The sequence below is a fragment of the Dunckerocampus dactyliophorus genome, chromosome 1, assembly GCF_027744805.1.
Source record: "Dunckerocampus dactyliophorus isolate RoL2022-P2 chromosome 1, RoL_Ddac_1.1, whole genome shotgun sequence".
NCBI lineage: Eukaryota > Metazoa > Chordata > Actinopteri > Syngnathiformes > Syngnathidae > Dunckerocampus > Dunckerocampus dactyliophorus.
Window position 1 is genome coordinate 30,016,243 of NC_072819.1, and position 21,888 is coordinate 30,038,130.

General features: G+C 40.9%; 2 protein-coding genes across 5 annotated transcripts; both read right to left on the reverse strand.

Moving 5' to 3' along the window:
- Positions 1 to 177: 177 nt before the first annotated feature.
- On the reverse strand, positions 178 to 16,888 carry LOC129187791 (zinc finger protein 335-like). 4 transcript variants are annotated; one of them, XM_054787497.1, is made up of 28 exons: positions 16,624 to 16,888; positions 13,785 to 13,978; positions 13,421 to 13,697; positions 13,253 to 13,330; positions 11,643 to 12,779; positions 11,384 to 11,566; positions 10,821 to 10,985; positions 10,470 to 10,728; positions 10,092 to 10,269; positions 9,897 to 10,009; positions 9,791 to 9,809; positions 9,434 to 9,550; positions 9,205 to 9,281; positions 8,868 to 9,028; positions 8,535 to 8,758; positions 8,342 to 8,441; positions 8,113 to 8,201; positions 7,762 to 8,030; positions 7,522 to 7,636; positions 7,251 to 7,448; positions 7,042 to 7,184; positions 5,706 to 5,845; positions 5,514 to 5,611; positions 4,314 to 4,403; positions 4,151 to 4,234; positions 4,008 to 4,067; positions 3,839 to 3,929; positions 178 to 1,382 (listed from the first exon to the last, which is right to left on the reverse strand). In XM_054787497.1, the coding sequence occupies exons 2-28, from the start codon at positions 13,974 to 13,976 to the stop codon at positions 1,252 to 1,254; spliced, it is 4,788 nt and encodes a 1,595-aa protein (XP_054643472.1). In that variant the 5' UTR covers positions 13,977 to 13,978; positions 16,624 to 16,888; the 3' UTR covers positions 178 to 1,251. The 4 variants fall into 4 exon arrangements, with proteins under 4 accessions (XP_054643472.1, XP_054643487.1, XP_054643462.1 ...); XM_054787512.1 differs by having other exon boundaries at positions 178 to 1,379; positions 13,785 to 13,982; XM_054787487.1 differs by having other exon boundaries at positions 13,785 to 13,982; positions 16,624 to 16,887.
- A 292-nt stretch (positions 16,889 to 17,180) lies between these two features.
- On the reverse strand, positions 17,181 to 20,986 carry mmp9 (matrix metallopeptidase 9). Its single transcript, XM_054787525.1, has 13 exons — positions 20,729 to 20,986; positions 20,268 to 20,506; positions 20,036 to 20,184; positions 19,800 to 19,928; positions 19,550 to 19,723; positions 19,265 to 19,438; positions 19,014 to 19,187; positions 18,782 to 18,937; positions 18,550 to 18,700; positions 18,329 to 18,468; positions 18,097 to 18,247; positions 17,878 to 17,981; positions 17,181 to 17,760 (listed from the first exon to the last, which is right to left on the reverse strand). Exons 1-13 carry the CDS (start codon positions 20,864 to 20,866, stop codon positions 17,651 to 17,653), a joined length of 1,989 nt encoding a protein of 662 aa, XP_054643500.1. The 5' UTR covers positions 20,867 to 20,986; the 3' UTR covers positions 17,181 to 17,650.
- Positions 20,987 to 21,888: the final 902 nt, after the last annotated feature.

The following is a 21,888-nucleotide window of genomic DNA, read 5'->3' on the forward strand; positions in this document are numbered from 1 at the left end:
CAACATGACTTGCAAGTAGTCAAGAGTCAATCTGACACAACCTTTTGATGGTTTAAGTAGCTTTTCATATGTAGTGATCCAGACAAAAACCTCACCCATGGTGCCAAACAAACACAAGTAAAAAAAATACGTTTCACACAACTTAACCTACCCACTGGGAATTAAAAAAGGAGGGACATTCACATACTCTTTCATAGTCAATGTTTTAGTGTTCATAGTTCATATTGTATATCACATCCTTTATTCGTGTACATTCCGGGTGTCTTATTCAGTCACAAAAACTGTAAAATTCAATTTTGTTATTTCATATGGTCTGATATTTAAAGTGCTGCTGAAGAAAGGGACACAAGCACATTCATATAGCAGATTGCATGACACTGTAATTCCAGGTGGACTGTTACAATTCTCAGTGTAAAATAGAGTGCATGTATCAAAAATATAGTCTGGACCCCCGGCCAATTTTGTTAACTCAATGCGGCCCGCGAGTCAAAAAGTTTGCCCACCCCTGCTATAACGTGACTCTGATTCCATCTGTTCTATTGATCATCTTTCATTATCATTCTTTAGTGCTGAGTATGTATACACCACAGCGATTTGAGTTTAGTGTTTGATTTGGTTTAGTTTTTACACCAGATATAACCCTTACATTTATTTGGGCTTGGGACTGGCACCAAACATCTCTATTACCCTGGCTAGGAATCGAAACCTCACTGTCTGCACGGAAAGCAACACTACCATGTACCATTACACCACCACATTATATCATATAAAATCATATATCATAAATTGAATGTCAAACTTATACAATGACAAACACACAAAGACTGAAGAAAGTGTTTTATTTGGTGTTAGCTATTAGCTTATTAAACACTTCAGTTTCACCAGAAGACAAATGCGAAAAGTTATGTACATATTCATTTTCAATAAACATCATCTCGCTATCCTCACAAAATTAAAACATTCATAAACGCTCTGTATAATTCCAAATTCAATATGATAAATTAATTTTCCCCGGACAGCATTGTCCTGCAAATCAAAACAGCTGAGGCACGTAAAGCCGATTACAGAGATGAGGCTGGCTCAAACTGCACTTCCATGAACTGCAGGATGAAGAAAAGAAGCGACGAGTGCAAAAAAATGACCAAACGAGAGTTGCAGTACACAGACAGTTAATGCATAACTCAAATTGAGGTCATGCTTCTTTTCGTAGTGGTTTGTATTATTTTGTAGAGTTTCACTGTGGGCCGCCTTCTACTCGTCAGTGAAGGTAATGATGTCGTAGTGGATGCCCTGCTGCCGCAGCTTCTGCAGCTGCTCCAGCTCCTCAGGTGTTGCTTTCGTGTAGATGGCTGGAACCTCTGCCATCGCTGCATCTGCTACTGCTGAAACAGAGATTGACATTTTTGACACAAATTTCATTTGTTGAAAATGTGTTCTAAATTGTGTGAATGCTGAAGAACATTCAAAATGTTTCTGTTTATTATTTTTATTCCACCCCAATTTTACATTCAACACAAGATTAATAATAATAATAATAAATAAACAATAATTCGTAACAATTTTCCACATTCCCCAAATTCCCAATTTTACTGTAACTCCACAGTAACACAAATTCTCTTTGAACAATTTTACTAGTTCCATATTTGCCCACCATTCCAACCCCAAAACATTCAGGCTATCCATTTTATATATTTCAAACATTTACAGGTTTCTCTGTATTCCACATTCTCCACGCCAAAAATTCCCATTAAAATTAAAGGATTTTTCCCACATTTTTGGTTCATGGATTTTCCCCACATTTTTCATCCAATTCAAACCATTCCAGCATCAAAACATCTAGCCTAACATTCCAAAAATTTTCCCGTAATTGCACATTTTTCATACAGCATTCCAGTTCAGCTTCAGCATTCAGATCCAATTTTGACATAATTGCCCTGTCAATTTATTGTAAATTGTTTTACACAGATTAAATAAAAAAGGCTGGGACATTCGTGAATACTTGCACATCAGCCTTTTCAGAGTCTACAGTCAGACAAACTAGACATACTGTGATGTTAAACCATTCCAAATCTTAAAAACAGCCTCAGGAGGCAAATGTCTGGACACTTTATTACAAACACTTACTTTGACAATTATTAACCAATACTAGAGCTGCATCTGAAGATAATAACACTCAATTTTGAATGACACTTTATTTGAATGTCATTGCTGCTGTTTACTGTGGTATAAAACACTATTAACTCAGGATGTAGACGAGTATCCATTACGGATAATGCATTTTTGCGGAGTACGAGCATGAAAAGAGTACAGCTCGTCATTAGCATTGGAAAACTTTGCTTGTAGTACAGAGTCAAAAAAATAATGCAGGTGCGTTTTGAAATGTTTACTGTCCCACAAATTGACGCTCAAAGATATTATTGTCAACATTTTTCGAGACCAAATAAACCGCTGTTATAATAATAACAATAAGTACATAAGAAGAAAGCTCACTGTTTTTCTCTTGTCTACTTGCCTTTGTCTATTTATGTCAGGGCTGTCCAGCTGTTCTTTGATAATTATAATAAACGTGCACAACTGCGGCTTATATAAGAACAAATCTGCTTTTTTCTCTAAATTTAGTGGGTGCTGCTTATGCACCAAAATTTACGGTAGTTGCACCAACTGGCAAGCCTTGATCAACCTCCATTTCTGCAGAACAGCTTTAAATTGTTGACCCATTTTGTGGTGCCTGAAACAGGCCTTTTTGTTTAACTCTGAAATACACATTATTTTTCAGTTTTGGGTAACCTTACCTTTTTTTTTGTTTAACCTCTGGCACCATTTCAAGCTATTCATTGGACTTCAACAACTTGAATTTCAATAAATAACTGGAAAAATTGGGGTGTTCTAAAACTTTTGACCAGTAGTGTATATGTAAAAGACAAATCTTTGTGTTTTTATTAGTTATTAGTATCAACATTTTAGCTTTTTCTATTTACACTATGCTTTTTTGCTCTAGTTTTGCACTTTTGCTGGGTTTACCGAATAAATGCATGATGCAAGAAACACTTAAATGCACAACATTACTTGCTAAATATTGCGACTACAGTATATCACTAAATTGTCAACACTGATCTCGTCTATGTATAAGGTGTGTAATGTGACACGCGATAATCGCCCTATAGCGCAGGTTCCATTGCAAATGAACGGAGTCGAGGCGATGGTGCCTCCCGTGTGTGGCATTATCATTCAGAATAGCAATGCTATGGTTCAGTATGATTGGCTTCTGGCTGCCGTTCTCACGATATAGCTTTTCTCCAAATGAGAGGTCTTGTCACGCTTTAATCTTGTGAGAGCTCGTCACAGTAAGTAATAAGATTTAAGTATTTATTATGTGTTTACATTTTAACCTAATAATTATTAACCCCCTTAGAAACATACTTAACTTAGTAACTGTCTGTCAGTGTTACTAAATGTGAGCATTGTTGTCTTTTTATAACGTTTTTTGTTGTGGGCAAAACTTCATATGTGGAGTGTATATGCTTATGTTCAGTTTTTTACATTCAGATAATACTTGTAAATATATTAGTTTTTTTTTTTTTTTAAGTATATTAGATGGAGTTTTTCCCTTACGTGTACAGTATGTGTGAATGTATGCATGTACGCTTGTTTGTGTTCTTTCTTAAAATGAAAACTAAAAGGTGATAGTTGTCCACTGGGTGGTAGAGAGACAGCCAATGTGGGATAAATGTTGCACTGGGAGTGTCAAAACAACAGCAGTGTGTTTTATAGTAAATGTAAATATAGTAAGTGCAGCAGAGGCATACAATCATGCAACCCATCTACTAAGAGAGCACACCTGTGACGGCAGAGTGAGCCGCAACCTCCATATCTTGCTCCTCCGAACTAGCAGGCAGGTACTGGATCTGACTGTCATGGCTTACTGCGATCTGAACCCCAAAAAAACGAGTGAAACAAGTTTAAAACAGCCTCACTTTCTAATACTTGTTGTGTTTGAGGTGTCTCACGTGTTGCTCCTGCAGAAAGACTCCTTCATGCTCATACTGAATGATCTGCCCATCTGGCATCTGAGGGACATTTGGTAGATCCACCATCAACTTCACATGCTTCATGCATCATTCGGCTACAGTAGTAAGTGTAACACGCTCACCTGTATGTGACTGCCATCTGCTACTACAACATACTCCTGCGGGATTAAGTGCGGCACTCCATCCTGTGAGATGATATACTGGACCTGAACACAAGTGTTGTAAGTCAATAATTTACACAACAAGCATTTAGCGAGGTGGTAGAATTACAGAAACGCTTCAAACCTCTGTGACCTGGTTGTCTCCTGTCACAAGGTGCTGGACCGTATGTCCATCTATGGTGGTTATCTGCTGGATGTATGTGCCCTCCTCCTGCTTGAAGCATACAAGTATTGTGTCAAACAATTTGTAGCTAAATACAGTGTTTCCCATAGAGGTGTCTTAGAATATTTGACAATTCGATTTGGAGGAGTCTGATTCGCCTAACAACCTCGCTGTCAAGTCATATGAAAATGTCATGTGATCAAGATTATACCACTCTGACCACACTGGGGTGCTCACAGCTGCTGCTGATCATACATGTTTACATAGAATGCCTTTGTTTTTGTTATACATAGACTATTTTGATACAAAGTCAGCCTAATGTGTGTTAATAAAGAATTAAAAATGACATGTGTGTTTAACTTTAAAGACCTTTTCTTACCACGCATTCATAAAAATCACCCACTGCAGTTACACAATCTAAAGGAGCCGGGGTGAGCGCTACGCTGACCGTCAACATCGATGGATTATTTGCTCATAACAGCTACTGAAACTCCAGTGTGGAAGTATTTTGAAAAAGGTTAAAGATGACCCCAACAAAGCAAAGAGCAACTTGTGTCAGCAGCTTCTTACATATCACATGACAACAACCACCATGGCGTATCATTTAAAATGAGTAAGGCTGTTACGGCAACTTCATTTCACGGAGTTTTGGCAAGTTGTTGTTTTTCAAGCCCTGTTCCATTTTTTTGTGCACTTTGCTGATGTGCGATATGCCCACTTGCCGAAAGTGACCGTGTTTCAGTTTGTTCAACTCGTTTAAAAGAGCAATATGTGCTTTAATGTTAGTCTCCAAAAGTGTCAAAAGACTAGAAAAAGTCTCTAGATTTGTCGCGAGTTTTTTTTTTTTGAAAAACGATAAATATTGTGACAAAAAGTTGCTAAGTTGGCAACACTGATCCCTCTTGCTACGTCTTATTCTCTGGCAGACCAGTTGTGTGTGAGGTGTTAAGAAGCAGAGTTATGATGCCATCTACTGGCCAGAATTGGAACAACAAGCTACATTCGCAGACAGCCCCATTATAATGTGTTTATTATGAGCGATGGCAAACATGTAGTGCCAGAACTATTTGTGATGGTCAAAATGTATTAATGGCGAGCTGCCACAAATAAATGTATGGAAAACAAAGATTTTGATGGTAAGTTGTGACAAAATGTGCCCACCTGGTTTGATAGAGACTGATCTTGGGCTACAATAATGTGCTCTTGACCGAGAGCCTGTAGATGATCTGGACTGATGACTGTCTGATGGGCCTGCAGGGCTGTAGAAGACAAGCGCTATTACTCTTTTGCTTTACTTTAAATGTGTTGCTTCTTTTCGTTTTTTTATCACCAAGAAAGACTTAGGTCTCTTACACTGTAATGTAGTCAGAGCCTCGTCATCACTGTTGACTATGACGGTCTGCTGGGACGTGAGGGTGTGGCTCTTACGAGTGGGGTGCTCCTGGTTGTGGAGACGCTCCATGTGGAACTTCAGGTGGCCATTGCGATTGAAGCTGGTTAGAAAAGCATCAGCTATTCAACTTACACAGTACATATGCACATGCATCACAGCATTCTCTCCTGCCTTAAAGATAGTACAATATGTTTTGATTAAATACAGTGACTGTAATAGAGGTATTGGTTTAAAAATATTTTGTAGTTTTCAGTAGTCAAGAACTGCAGTACATCATACTGACTAGCATTTTCTCTCTCTAGCTCAATAACCAAAATTTTATCGACAACACCCGCAGTGCAGTTCTACATGGCAGCAAAGTACAATAATGAATTAAAGCTGTGGGGGAATATTTGAAGAATTTTTGGAGGAGAAGATGAGTGAATGTAGTCACAGAAAAAAAAAAAAACGCAATCAATTTAACAATAGTGTCACACGAATAAGCAGAAAAGGCAATGTTGAAAGTAGCTAAAGAGAGCACTGTAAGAAGGGATCATTATCCAATTTACATTCAAGTAAACTAGCAATAAAGAAGGAAGGTGGAAATATGATCATGCAAATTGGGACATAATTACAGATGAAAAAAAATTGAAAAAAGCTCAATTTAAATCAGTCAATCTGTTAATAATCTTAATACTGCAATAGCTAGTGTTGTTACTGAAGGAGCTAAACAAACTATACCAAAGAGCAGACCCACATAAAAAAAGACAAGGTGGTACTATGGCTGTCAGAAGAATGTACACAAACAATTGAATAAGGCATTCAGGCATTAAAAAAAACACATGATGTTCAAGATATGATAGTATGCGATATGAAAATGAAAGAAAACAAGCAATTGTAAGATACGTAATAAAAGGACAAAAAGACAAGGGGACTGATAACGAAAATAGCAGGACAAAGGAAAGAACATGACGCCATGCACAGTAATGAAAGATGGAAGGGAGCTCGGCCAGTCTACGGGGTGGCTAGGTCTCACAGGGTCCATGAGGATCAGATACAAATGAACAATTACATGTTTATAATGAGTTGCCCTAAGTTTTTACATAAAATGGAATGTGTTTTGAAATGAGACAATAAAATAAAATAAAAAAAACAATTGGATGTCAAAGTTGTGTTTTTATGAATATTTCTGGGGAAGAAGCTCCATAGCTTTCACTGGATTGTTAACTTGTTAAGATCCACTGCATTTGAAAGTGTATTTAACATTGTGATCAGTGATTGTATTTAAATATTTAAGATGATAAATCTTGTTCCTACCTTTGGCCACAAAGCTTGCAAGAAAATGGCTTTTCATTGGTGTGGGTCAGCAAGTGTCTGCGCAGGTCTTTCTTGTTCTTGGAGGCAAAGCTGCAGTTGGAACACTTGTGAGGTCGTAAGTAGGAATGCAGCTCCATGTGATCCTAAAGCAAACAAATGGGGATGATGTAAGATGTGCTTTTAATTTTGGGAAGCTTTGATGAACTCACCTTGACCTCAGGCCACGAGTTTGAGGTGAAGTCACAGTCAGGGCATTTGAAAGTGTTAGGATCCAAGTGCGCCCTCTTGTGGTTCTCCATGTCAGAACGGCCGTGGAAAGACTCCATGCATATGCGACAGCAGAACCGCTTGGTGAAGACACCAAGTGAGCTCATAGCAGGGGGAGAGGTGGGAGCTTCACTGCTCAGCTAAAAGTACATGAAAAAAACCCTTAAAGAGGACATGAGACATTCAGCATGGACCAATCTTTAATGTCATTACCTCCACCTGTTGCAGAACTCCATCAGGCAGTCCAGGAGCAAGGTAGAACTTTTCATTTTTCAGGTCCTGTGTTTCTGACTCCTCTGCAGCCTGAGAGGGCTCGTTCTTCTCTTTGCTGCAAGAGGATAAATTTGACAGTTGAGGCTGGCCATATGAATAAATGCCCTTAGTTGAATGATTAAAAAAAATAAAATAACAAGATTAGTGAAGGGTGTATAAACACTGTTAGCGCTACCACACCTGCAGTCAGAGCTTTGGACTACTTCTGTCACCTGCTCCACCATATTGAACTCCCTTTCGTTCTCACAGGTTTTTATAGCAATCTGAGCCAGCTCTCCTGTCCCGGTTGTGGTTGGCTCATAGGCCTCTTGCAGAACGGTCTCGCCATTCTCGGACACGTGGACGGTTACAACCTTCTGGGTTAGACCCGGGGCTGTGGACACTGCATTCCACTCTCCCTTCTCCAAAGCTTTGACCTCTGCACTGCCGTCTGACTTCAGCACTGCCACCTAGGAGCACAATCAGCAATGATGGTTGTAGAGCCTTTCAACCCTTTCCAAAATACTTTAGTATATGAGCAGTTGCACCAACTTGTAAAGAGTTTCCAACCAATTCCCGAGCATTGCTCATATTGAGCAGCAGGCTCAGGGCATTTTGAGAGGAGAGATCACCGGATTCACCTGGGAAGCGGACCAAGAAAATTGTATTCATTGTTTGTCTTCAAGGCAGCACACTACATTGAATACAATAAAGACAATATATTTATGATTGAATAAAATGCAAGTATAAAATAAAAATATGTTTTGGAAGTATGTCTAACCTTGTTCATAAATAATGGTGGTGTTTCCGAGAGCATCCTGCGACACTGAGGCATTTCCCATTCCCTGAATGGCTTGAAGAGCTACAGGATCCACTGAAACCTGATGTGTGAAAACAAGAAAATCATTGTTACATATTCCCACCATTAACAGGTTACCAATTTTCATCAATTGTAAATTACAGCATAGACTAACAATGGTGCTTGGCAAGACTTGTGTTCCTTCCTCATGTTGCTGTTTAAGCTCCTCCATTTGCTGCAGGGTGAAAAAAGGCTTGCGTCGTCTCTTGGTGGGCTCCGTGGGGTGAGAGATGGACCACTCTTCATAAGCTTCCGGATGGCGACACTGTACGTGCAATCGCAGATTCTTTCTGTGCTTTGTGACGAAGTGACACATATTGCAGGAGAACGGTTTCTCTCCTATGGAGAACACACATTTAGAGCACCGTCCAAACAGATATGAACTGGATTAATAACTTCATTAATGAAGTTAATGAATTAATAATTTTAAAAACAACCACATCCTGACCTGTGTGTTTAATGGCCAGATGGGACACTAAGAACTCTTCTTTGGAAGTGGAGTATTTACAGTAGTCGCATTTGAAGGGTCGGTCGATGGTGTGAGACAGCTGATGGTTCAGCAGCAGCTTCTTATTGTCACAGGTGTAATCACAAAACTCACACTTGAACCTGAAAATTCACAAACTGGGTTACTCGCTACTTATTTAACTAAAGGATCAATCCAGATTGTCACTTGACAGATATCTACAGATAGTGAGATAGATGGTTGTGATAACATAACACAATACAGCAGAGATGCATTTAAATTTCAAAAACAAAGAGGACTACAAGTTTGTATTACTGACTTGCTGTCTCCCACAGTCTGAATGTGGGTAAGGAGGTGCATTTTGAATGTGTACCGCTTCTTGAAGGATTTGCCACACTGAAATAACAAAAAAAGATTAGGAACACTTCAGAGCATTTCTGTTTTATTTTGATACAAAAAAGGACGAGTAAATGACCAGACATTAAACAACAATAATATGCTCATAACCACCATAAAAAGAGATGTGATTTGTTTCCTTGTTCTCAGACCTTATCACACATGTGTGGTTTCTCGGCACTATGGGTCTTCAAGTGCTGTGTGAGCCTCTTCTGCATGGGGTAAACCTTGCGACATACAGGACACGGGAACTCGGACAGGGCCATCACCTGTAAAATTTTGAAAGAAAGTCACACATTCGACTAATCAAGTGGTTCAAATCAGACTGCAGCCATTGTACTTAAGCATGAAGGTACATATTTTAAAATGAACGTCAAGTGAGCTGGGATAGGCTCAAACATACCCCCGCAACTTTAATGAGGATTAAGCGGCATAGAAAATAGATGGACGTATGGATGGATGAATGAATGAATGAATGTCAACGGGTAATGAAATAAAACATAACTTACCATTACTTTCTTTTTTTTCCTAATAGACGACAAGGTGATAAATGTAGTTAGAATTTGTGAAACATTGTAGCACATGTTTTCATTAAAATTGTACAAAGAGGCCTACTTGTCTTTGCTGTGAACTGCTGAGTGACGAACAACATCTTTTCTGTAGACACTTGAGTAATCGCACTTCTCACACTTGAAAGGCTTCGTACCTTCATGATTGAACATGTGCTCCTGCAAAACACACACGCAGGACAATGCACAGTTGTATATATAGGCTCAGGAGAGTGTGCAATGAAATTTTATGAGAAAAGACCTTGAGAGAGGACCAGCGTTTGCAACGGTAGTTGCACTGGAGGCATTTGAAAAGTTCTGGGTCGTTGCCCTCATGGGACTCCACATGGAAGCGCAGATCGTCTTGAGTGAGGAAGCGAGAGCCGCAAATACAGCAACTATGAGGTCTCAAAAGCGGTTTCAGGGATTTGTAATACTGACTAAAAGAAAAAGAAAAAAAAACAAAATTGTTTATATGAATGCTTTAAGACAGTATTTGTCACAAAGTATTTGTTACTTTACTACCTCTACTACTACACTTATTAAACTAGATAAAGATGAGACATGTAGGTTAGAACTATGGTAAAAAACCCAGAAAAAACAAGAGTGCTTGAACAGAACATACTAAGTTGACATTTACTTTCGACTGAAATGCTTCTTGTACTTCTTGCGAAGAAAGCACTTGGAGGGGCGACCTCTTTTTCTCTCAAATAACTCTTCTGGCTGCGAGTTGGAGGATGGGTCTTTGTTCTCTGAGTCGGATTGGCTTACTGCTGCCTCCGCTGTGTCCCCATCAGTCACCAGAGCAGGGCCATCATTGTCTAAGCCAGATGAGCTTGCCTCATCCGCAGCACTTGGATCTGCATTCATTCTTGGCTTCTTTGCTAAACTCTCCGCCTCTACGACAAACAACATAGATTAATAAATACACAGTGAGAGCTTTCTTGAGCAGGCTGGTTGTTGTACTGAGCTTTTAAAACTGACCACTCACCTTTGCTGTTGTAGCCTTCTTCCAGAAGGCTGAATTTCCTCGGGCGGCCAATTTTACGTCGAGGACGAGCTTGAGAGGAGGAGGAAATAGGAGGGGTTGTTTTTTTAATACTGGATGAGAACCTTCCTTCACAGTCCTCTTCACCTGGGTTGTAGTCACTATCCCCTGAGAATAAAATGAGCATAAGTAAATATGGGTCTACAGCTTTATGTGGAGTTTGCGTGTTCTCCCCATGCTTGCAATTTCTCTGGCTGCTCCAGCTTCCTCTCGCATCCCAGAAACATGCATGTTAGGTAAATTTGAGACTCTAAATTATGAATGTGAGTGGCTGTTTGTTGATATGTGTCCTGTGATTGACTGTTAACAAGTCCAGGGTGTACCCCAGCCTCGAGCCCTCTAGTCAGCTGGGATAGGCTTCAGCTCACCCATGACATGAATGAGGACAAGCGGATAAGAAGTGGATAAGTGGATGGGTCTTTGTTCTGTACTTAATCAATGGACAATTCACAATCTCATTAAAGTGTAAGTCATCATAAATAAGCAAGTGAGGGTTCTGCACACACCTTCAGAATTATCAAGAGCACCGGCATCAGGAACATCATCTTCCTCTTCCTCTGGCTGAACAGACTTGGACATGGATGCCTTTGCCTGTATGGCCTTCCTCTCCCCAGCGTCCTCCTGCTCTGCCTGGCGATGGGCCAGTGCAGCACTTTTGGGAGGTCGTCCACGTTTGCGCTTTGTTTGCCCTTAGCAGCAAAAATATACAAGATAAACAGAATAAAGTGGCACGACCATTGATCATAGCTGACCATGCTAACATACTTGTAGGTTTAAAGTGTTTGTCCCTCATGTGGTTAATGAGTGTGTCTTTAGAGGCACTCTTATATGGACACATCCTGCACTTGTACTGCTGCACAATCACAACTTCCATCATCTCCTCCAACTCGGCCATGTTGGGTGGCCGGTCTGCAGAGCCTCCTGCCACTGCTGATGCATCCATTTCCTTGCCCACTGTAGCTTCCTTCTGAGGCTGCTGGGAGCCCTGAGGCTCATGTTGGCTGGCTGAGCAATGTGGGGCCACCTCAGGTTCTGGGTTGGAGATGTAGGTGCCACTACTGCTGATGTATGGCCCTGGTTGGCTCTCGCTGCAATTCAGTGCCTCGGGGACCCCCCCTGAATCTGCTGTGTCGACTACATGGTGGTCTGATGAGGAGCTGTCATCAGTATAAAGAGATGCATCGGGGCCATTGCTATTCTCCATGTAACAGGAATGCTGGGGCTGCTGTTCGGAGTGCTGTGGCTGATCTGGATCCTGGTTATGCTCATCTTCATCATCATCGTCATCACCATTCCTTGCTTGATACTGAGAACACCCGGGTTGCTCAGAGTCTGCAGCTGCAACACACTCACCGCCATATTCAATAGCATACTGCCGGCTTGTCTGAGTCCTGTGATCTGCACTGCTGTCGATGTAGGCACGTGTATGATGCAGCTGCTCTCCATCATCCACAGCACACAGATACTCATCACTGCACTCCACAACATAGTGCCCCCGGCTGGTGGGGTTTGAATCAGCTCTGCTACATTCCACATATCCAGGCAGGTCATGGTCACTGTTCTCTCCACTGTAGTCTGGGAAGCCTGACTGGGAACGTGTTTGGTCAGGTTCTTCGCTTGAACACTCCACGTAGGATGATGTTGACTCCCCTGTTTGGTCTGGGCCATCTGCACTACAGTCCATATACTGGGAGGGGTGAGAGTGTTGGGGCTGATCAGGCTGATTGCTGCTGTCTTCTGGGTAACCAGAATGTCCAGGCTGATCATCTGGTTGGTCTGGCTCCAGGTTACTCTGCAGGTGTCCCTGGTCAAGACAGGTGGATGTGGGACCCTCAGAAAGTGCTTCTATGGCTATGCGATCAGACAAGGCTGAGGATGACATATGGGCTACCACAGGAGCACCTAAAGCATACACAGACATGTTGACTGATTGTACACATTTAAACACATGTTGACATGCAAATTAATTGTTTATCAGTGAATAAATACTGCTGGAAATGAACATTTTTCTTCCATGTATGTAAAACAGGCACTGAAAACTAGCAGAATTAGTGATACACAGCATAATCCTCCAGACATCTTCTGGATTTTTATAAGCAATTCAATATACAATTAGTTGATCTTTATACATTACTGGGGATACTGGTAAATTGCAAAGTCAATCCTGTAATTCTAACAATGGTCACAGATTGGTCACAATTAAAGATGAGACAATAATAATGATAATATTTTTGCCCCATATCAACATGTAATGTTAAATATTCCAAATGAAAATGAATGCTTTGTTCTGTTCACAAAAATATCTTTACTGGAGAAATGACAAATACAATGTACTGTATATGGTGGGCAATTAATGAATTAGCATGAACACTTACCATCATCTGGTCCTTGTAGTATGAAATACTGGGTCGGTTCTGCATCCCTATCATCTGCACTAGTCACTGCAATGCAACCTATTGGAAAAGTAGCAGACACACAGTTTTGTTTTCTAGCAATCAAAAATAAGGCTGCTCTATCTGTGACATAATAGGATGCAGCGATACCATTCATAATGTCAGGCCCTATGGTGGACTCAATTATCTTGTCTATGGCAGAGCCCAGGTCTGATGAGGTAGAGGCAGTTGAGTCAGAAACCATCATAGCTCCATCCGACACAGCACTGGAGTGGACAACCACTTGGGCTGACTCCGACACCAGCACGGACTGAGTCACTGTGGACACGCTGGACACACTGGTGGACTGGGCCACTGATGACGAGTCTGGGAGGTGAACTGATGACACTCTGACATCTGTACTAGAGCTGGTCTCTGGGATGAAGACCTTGAGAAGCCAGCAAAATAATGGCAAGTTATATGAGACAGAACGGGTTTCCTTTAGCATTTGTTGATACCATTAGACTAATCTTACCACAAGTCCCTCTGAGCTCTGTCCCACGTGGCAGTCTGACTCTGGTGCTTGTGCATGAGTAGAGGCAGCATCACTGCTGTCTGCAGACATGACCTCTGATGATTCCATGCCCATGCCACTTTCGGATGGTTCCTCCATCCCTGAGGTGCCTGCATCACTGCTACTTTCCACCTCATTCTCCTCTGAATCCATGACTGGCTGGCCACAGTCAAAAAGTAAAGAAACAAAGTAAATCATCAGCATCTTGAGCATGCCTTTGAATTACAGCATTGTGTTAAATGACAGGGATGGGGGCAAAACGTGAGTACCTATCCTCCGGAGGATTTCATGTTAATTATATTGTTATTCTATTGAGTGTTAAGGAAAACAAATGTTTTATTTTTAAAATGTCTGGGATAATTTATATATAGCTTATTTTTACTCATTTCCCCTTATTTTTCCCAACACTTCCCTTATTTCATAATGCAAACGTTCACACGTATGTGCAAATTAAATTCTATGCGACGGTGGCAGTTGAAATTGATTATTTTCGTAAAAGAAGGGTTTTTTTGGTTTACTTTTGTATTGGATCTCATTAGATTGTCCAAGGGGGTATGATGTGGATTTGGTTTATACCAGTTTGACATCCAGCATTCCATTCTCTTAAATAACCTATATCTTCCGCATGGGGTAAATAAAAGTCTGTCTATTTGAATTCACTTTTGCATTTATGTCAGTCTTGGTCCAGGGTGTTCAAAGTGTGGTCCAGAGTGGTTTGTTTTTTTATTGGTCCGTGGCACATTATCAAAATAAAATTAAACATCAGCGTGCGTGAAAATAGAGAAAAAAAACACGAATGCAAAAAGCTGAAATGTTATATATGTTATATATAAATAACTAATAATAACACAAAGCTTTGTCTTTAAATATACACCCACAACAAAAATATAAAAGCAACACTTTGTTTTTGCGGTCATCTTTCATGAACGGAATTTAAAAATAAAAAAATGTTGATTGTACACAAAAGGCCTATTTCTCTCAAATACTGTTCACAAATCCGTCACAAATCCATCCACGTCAAAGGTGTGGCATATCAAGATGCTTAGACAGCTTGATTATTGCACAGGTGTGCCTTAGGCTGGCCACACCAAAATATGCAGTTTTACTATATCTGTTGTGAGCACCATTTGCTTCATTCAGTGCATAAACATCTGCTTTACATAGAGTTGATCAGGTTGTTGATTGTGGCCTGTGTAATACTGGTCCACTCCTCCTCAATGGCTGTGCGAAGTTACTGGATATTGGCAGGAACTGGAACAACTCTGTCGCATACACCCCAAACATGCTAAATGGGTGACATGTCCGGTGAGTATGCTGGCTATGGAAGAACAGCAACATTTTCAGCATTCGGCAATTGTGTACAAATCTTTGCAATAGGCTGCAACATGAGGTGACATGGATGAATCATGGATGAACGGCACAATGGGCCGCCTCAGGATCTCACGATATCTCTGTACATTCCAAATGCCATCAATAAAATGCACCGGTGTTTGTTGTCCATAACATACCCCTGCCCATACCATAAACCCACTGCCACCATGGGCCACTCCTTCCACAGCGGTGACATCAGCAAACTGCTCACCCACATGACACCACACACACTGTCTAACATCTTTCCTGTATAATTAAAACTGAGATTCATCCTTGAAGAGAACATCTATCCAAAGTGCCAGACACCATTGAATGTGAGCATTTGCCTACTCAAGTCTGTTACGATGACAAACTGCAGTCAGGTCGAGACCCCCAGGAGTGGCCGTTTGTTGCAGCCAGCCCGATGCAACACCTGTGCAATAATCATACCGTCTAATCGACATCTTGATAAACCACAACTGTGAGGTGTTTGGATTATCTCTGCAAAGGAGAAGTGCTCACTAAAACAGATTTGTTAACAATTGAGAGAAATAGGTCTTTTGTGGATGCAGAAGTTTTAGCTTTGAATTCAGCTAATGGGAAGATATCAGCTCTTAAAGGAAACCCTTATGAGCTCTTTTTGTTATTATATTTGTCCAAACAAATGTTTGGACAAACCTGGTAGAACCTTTAGTTGTAAGTTAGTTGTACTAAAATGAAAAAGAAACTAACTGATGAAACAAGGGTGCTGTAACAATGTTGTCCATTAAAAATAAAAATATATGTGATAATATCCAAGTATCCCCTCCACGTCCACCGATTTTTCAGTCTGCGGTGGAAGACGTTTGGACGCTTCTGGTCTTGATTTAATTATATTGCTCAGTTATGTCAGTGATGTTGTGAATTCTACGTCCATCAGTAGTAGCCTAATGATCGCCTAGACACAACAGTGTGCAGCTTTGATGTTGGTCGATATAAGATAGGCAAGCTATCGCTAAAAACGCTCAGTGACGGGAGTTTAAGGAGACACTGGACGTTGTCAACACTGCTTGCCTCTGCTTTAGCAACAACCGTATACGGCACTAATAGCCATTGTTTCGATTGTTAAATAAACAAGCTACATACAATATTACTTCGTAATCATACATGTACGGTTGGGGCCTCACATAGATGATATTATTAACAGAACTAAAAAAAGCAATGTTAATGTAGCCACAAGTTTAAAAACAACGTGTATGTTAGCTTGTAGTATCTTGGGGCCTAGCTGCCCTTGATCCTGCCTGCGCCGCGTCGCCATTTTCCAACAGGCAGGCCTCTTTTACATCAGGCATTCTCAGAGCTCTACTGGGGACCTCGAGGGCCTCCGGTTGTGCCGGACCGCCCTAACGATGTCCCAGAAGAAAATAACAAATCTTAACCACATTGCGAGTGTCCGTTATTTTTCTCTTACCTTGTATTTCCTAGTAGAAGCGTATGCGTTAGCGTCGAGATGCTAAATACAGCTGGCATTGGTCGGAGATATTTGTAGCTTCTTTCTCGTCGGGCGCCATGAGAATCTCCTCGCTTCCTGTTCGTTTGGCCGGTTCTTATTTATTGTGTTTGTTTAAACTGGCGAGAATCCCAGACACAAACATGCTTTTAAATTTCGTCATTTTCTGATTGTTTGTAATATGACTGTTTGGGTAAGTTGTGATCGGTATTTGTCGTGATATTTGGAATAACCGAACGGACTATTGTCTTCAGTGGAAGGCGCATCACGCATGTTTGTGCGGAGGAATATATACATGCGCTATCCTACAAGTCAGCAGAAGTCGCAGGTCTAATTTTAGAAAAATGATATATTTAAAGTTTTCAAGCTGCCGTTTATATGACCTACATACTTATCATTACATATTTATTGTCTTTGCATTGTGGATCTGTAATTTTTGGTGGGAATGTAATGCGATGTGGTGTTTCTTTACAGTTACAGTATAGATAAATACAGGCGACCAAAAAAATGACAATCGATTGAGCTTTGTGACTTAATGTTTATTGCATTGAATGTTTAAAACTCACAAAACGTATACCACTTTTAAATAATTTATGATGAAAGAGCCATGCATTGTATTCCAGTGCAAGTACTGGCTTTGAAGCCATTTTCCAGAGAGACATACAAAGAATTATACATACAAATAGTAAAAACATAAATATGATACTACAGATGCCAAAACAATCAAATACTGTTGAAAGGTCTGCGCCAGTCAGACACCTAATGTATAAATTATTCAGCAAATCTGGAATTTGATCCAGATGGTAATATTTTTGGCATTGTTAACGTACTACAAAGGCCAATGTGTGTGTCACATCAACAATGCCTCATGAACAACCCAGAGAGCACTAAGTCATCAGGCATAAATGCTGATTTACGCTCTCCCTGATTCCTGCACAGACAGGACATAGGTGTCTTAACACATCAACAGAAGATTCCTCACAAGAGTTCAAGAATCTGAGCATTTGAGGAGGTCGTATTTGACATAACCAACTCGATCCACCTGCCTGCGGGAAGTCATGCGCCAGTAGAAACGGTCCCAGTAGAAATAGATGTGCCCTAAAGCAGAAATACTTAGTTTAGAATGACAGAATATAAAGTTATTGTATACCACAAACATTTAGGGAATTTGTCAAGTCCTGATAATATACAACTGTAACTGACAATAGCATTTACCCTTTAACTGGAACACATCATGGGGCTCATTGGGAACACCACCAAAAGCAGTGTGTGTGTATCGGGGGTAGCCCCTTTCAACATTCTGGGTCTTTACATCAAACCTGTACACACAAAATAATACAATCCAATGTTAAGACTGAGTAAACCTGACTTCTAATTTGTTTGATAAAACTAATGAAAAATGTTGCAACGTTTATTTCATGAATTTGAACTCACCTCCAGTATTTCTCCCCACTAAAAAGCAGAACTTTGGTTTTTCCCCTCTGCAGTGCTCCCTCCACCTTCTCCAGGCTATTGGGGAGGCCGAGTTTCTCTATGCTGCGGGGCCCCAGAACATTCTGTCCTGTATAAACCCAGAATTGGCGCCCTACAAAGACACCCATTGCTTGTTAGGCTGTCGCTTCTTTGGGCTTGCATGTGCCTTGTACAATGCATGGAGCTTACTTACCAGAGAAGAAGTACAATTTCTTGGTGAGAATGTCTTCAAAGGCAGCATCAATGACTGCAGGCAGTGCTGGCCAACGCTCAGAAATTCTGAATGCACCTTTGACCTCCCCATCACCGCTGGTGGATGTCTTCCAGTAATACCTAGGGACAGAACATCACTATATTTGACTTCCTTGTATCTTGTCTCATCAGTCTTCAATTCGTCACGTTTTTTTTTCTTACCCGTCACTGAAGAAATGCAGATTGTTACTGATAACAGTGATGGTGTCAAATTTGTTAACTTTGCAGGCATCTTTGGTTGGATCCACAGGTTTTGGAGTCGTGGTAGTGGTGTCAGGCATAGGAGGTGTAGGGTCTGGGCCTTCTCTGCGTCCTGAACAAAATATGTATTGTTTTATCTTTAGAGATACAGTAATACAGAATTGTGTAAGATAAAGATTGTTTTGCATCATACCATATAGATACTGAATGCCTGCAATGTCGTCTCTGTGCAGGGAGAAGTTCTCCACATAGCTGTACATGGGATACATAAGTGCATCTCGAATACTGGAGTGATCCAGACCGAGGGCGTGTCCGAACTCATGCGCGGCCACCAGGAAGAGGCTATAACCTGCACCACACATGTCCCATTCATGAATAAAGCAGGTAAAATAACTCAAGACTTTAATTTGTGTTTTATTTCTCACCGTCATCACGACAGAAGCCCCATTTCTTGTCCTCATCATAACTGCTGGTGGTAGCACACCACAGTTTGCCATCACTGCGACCCTCGCTGGTGCAGGCGTCGTACTGCTGACCCAGGAATGTGAATGGGAAGGCACATGGCTCTCCCTCAGAATTTCCACCAGATACAGCAGTGTCTAATCAGACAAAGTCATGGTAAGAAAATAGGAGTCTCATGTCATCAAATGCATGCATCATTTTTCGTCATACACACCTCTACTGGGACAGAATCCGTATTTTTTGTCCTTATCAAAGTTGTTTGTGGTGGAACACCAGCGGTAGCGATCATTGCGGCCCTCTGTGGTACAGCTGTTGTACTCCGTCCCCAGGAACACAAATGGGAAGACACATGGGGCTGCATCGGCGTTTCCACCAAAAGTGTATAGCACTGTCAGGTAGAGAATTAAGGTTCAGTGACATGGGGAACTGCTCTTTTGTATTCCTGACCTTTCATGATTTGACCCATGATTTTCTGAAGAGAACACATTGTCAAACTTACGTTCGCTTGGACAGAAGCCGTATTTTTTGTCCCTGTTGAAATCAGCTGTGGTGGCGCACCATGGGAGGTTATCGGAGCGGCCATCAGTGGTACAGGCTGTGTATGATTTGCCCTCAAAAGCGAAGGGGAAGTGGCAAATGGCACCCTCTGCATTCCCAAAGCGAGTCTTCAAAACTGTTATGACAGGAGGAGTTAAAACAAGCCTTGCTGCAATTCGTAGAAATGAGCAGCAGAGGGAGACAAACGCTACCTGGTCCTTTTCCCAGCGTCCAGTTTTCGTCATCATCAAAATGGGCGTCCCCTTGCAGCCCCTCACCGGGGGGATATGCATGGGCCAGAAGGCCATCCTTTCCATCGAAGGGGTATGGGTCTCCGTGGTCTGTAAAATACCATACAGTAGTGTGGATGAAGCAAATATAATACCAGTGAATGTTATTATGCCATCAGTGTGATCAAAAATGGCCTAAATGACATGCAAACACATACCGCCTTTTCCAAACGATATCATGATATCCGCTGTCCCTTCAAAGAGGCGGGTAAATGTCAAAGGGGTCACGTCACTCCACACCTTGAAAGCTCTAGCAAAAGCATCATCAGTCAGAGAGATGTCCAAGTCTGGAGAGTAGTTGACAATCCTGTGGAGGAGAGCACCATAGCCTCATTAAATTGTTTTTTTCTCTGACAGATATGGTTTATGCACTCAATAATCTTTACTCACCTGTATGTGACATCATTATGGTGCCATTTAAGGTCTCCCTCGAATGTTTGATAGTTGGCCACATCAGGCAGCCCACAGCGAGGCCGCTTCATTATTTCCAAGGTTGCCGAATCCAGCTCACCCGTCTCCTCCAGACCCATCTGCTTCTGCATCTTCTTTAGAGCCTTGGAGGTGGACACCATTGACTGGAAGTCGCTGCGTTGCACGATCTCCATGTAGCCAAACTTCTTCAGGTAACTCTGCATAGCAAAAATAAGTTTAGGTTGAAGATAATCAGTCATCTCTTAACAACATTTATTTTGGACAGAAAGTCATACCACACCCCCATTCTAATCTTGCACACAATCTTTCTTTTTTAGACATCAGGTAATTACTTCCCTGCGCAGCTTGACTGCACACTGCTTTGTGAATTGCACTCTATCAAGATTAAAAAAAAAACCCACACCATCTGTTCTACTCACTTCTGCCAACTGCATATCAGTCATGTTTTTGATGATGTCTCCTGGAAATGTGACATGGACTGACTTCAGGGGAAGACTCCATCCATCCTGTATGCTAAACCCCCAAACCAGACACACAAGCAAAGCGCAGGACATCATTGTGGAGCCTGCCTGTTGGCAAACAGGAACAAAAGAAAATAATCACTCAGTGAAAAAGTTTTAAAATGTGGAATCCGTCTTTGTTTTGAGTGGTGTCTCTTGTTGTCTTCCTGCAAGATGTGTCCTTGCAAAGCGTTGTGGACCTTTTTATGCAACTTAATGTCTTAGTCACTTAACCTCATCCCCACCCTCTACCAACCTCAACCCTCCCACTCTCATCTCAACACATGGTATCGGTTCAATGGACTCAGGGAATTTCCAAAATATCACAGCTTGATCCAACAACGAATGAGTGGTCTAAATAAAATATGTCAGCACATATGTGAATGTGGAAAATTATTACTTGCATTCATGTAAGTTGTGCACACGACCTATGCCATGCGTTTATGTATACAAAGGGAAGTGTACAATTTACATTGTCTGATCAATATGTAAATTGAACTTGTTACATGCTTTGGAATGATGAATGGATTTTTAACCCCATAAAATAGGCTACTTCATTAAGTGCCTTCTAAAGTAAGAAAGCAAAATAGCAAGAGTGTTGTGAATATAGTAGTTGTAAAAATAATTGTACACATGCACAAAATGTTCTGGATTTATAATTTCAAGGTGAATTTCCTAGTTTTAAATAATAATATGGCTGATCAACAATGTATTTTTATCAGGTTGATGTAGGACACGCATCATGGGACCCAGCCAGATCACAAGTCATCAAGTCGTTATTTTTTTTTACTTCACTTTTTTCATAAATAGATAGGCCTTTGAATTTCCTCCATATCTAAAGTAGGAGTTAAAACATGTAGAATTCCGTCAAACCAAATCTAGCCGCAGAACCTATTTTAAAAACTGCTCTTCCGTTGTTTCATTTTCATGAGTTTGAATATTATGTTTTTTCTTCCATTGTGTTCAAGATGTAATATTCGTTCTTCTTTCTTTGAAATAAGAAGAAAGATTACCAGTATTCAGAATTACAGACTTCATCATCACTGAGGCAACATCTCTGGCTTCATCTGTAGAATGAC

Bases quoted from the DNA above. Each gene is read 5' to 3' on its own strand.
- mmp9 (XM_054787525.1), bottom strand. From the start codon at position 20,866: ATGATGTCCTGCGCTTTGCTTGTGTGTCTGGTTTGGGGGTTTAGCATA. The intron at 19,188-19,264 runs GTGTGTATGACG...TTGTCTGATTAG, and splicing joins CGGATTCTGTCCCAGTAGAG to ACACTGCTGTATCTGGTGGA. The intron at 18,701-18,781 runs GTATGATGCAAA...TATTTTGTTCAG, and splicing joins AGGCATTCAGTATCTATATG to GACGCAGAGAAGGCCCAGAC.
- LOC129187791 (XM_054787497.1), bottom strand. From the start codon at position 13,976: ATGGATTCAGAGGAGAATGAGGTGGAAAGTAGCAGTGATGCAGGCACC. The intron at 10,270-10,469 runs GTAAATGTCAAC...TTTTTCTTTTAG, and splicing joins AAGAAGCATTTCAGTCGAAA to TCAGTATTACAAATCCCTGA. The intron at 8,442-8,534 runs GTTAGTCTATGC...TTCACACATCAG, and splicing joins AAGTCTTGCCAAGCACCATT to GTTTCAGTGGATCCTGTAGC.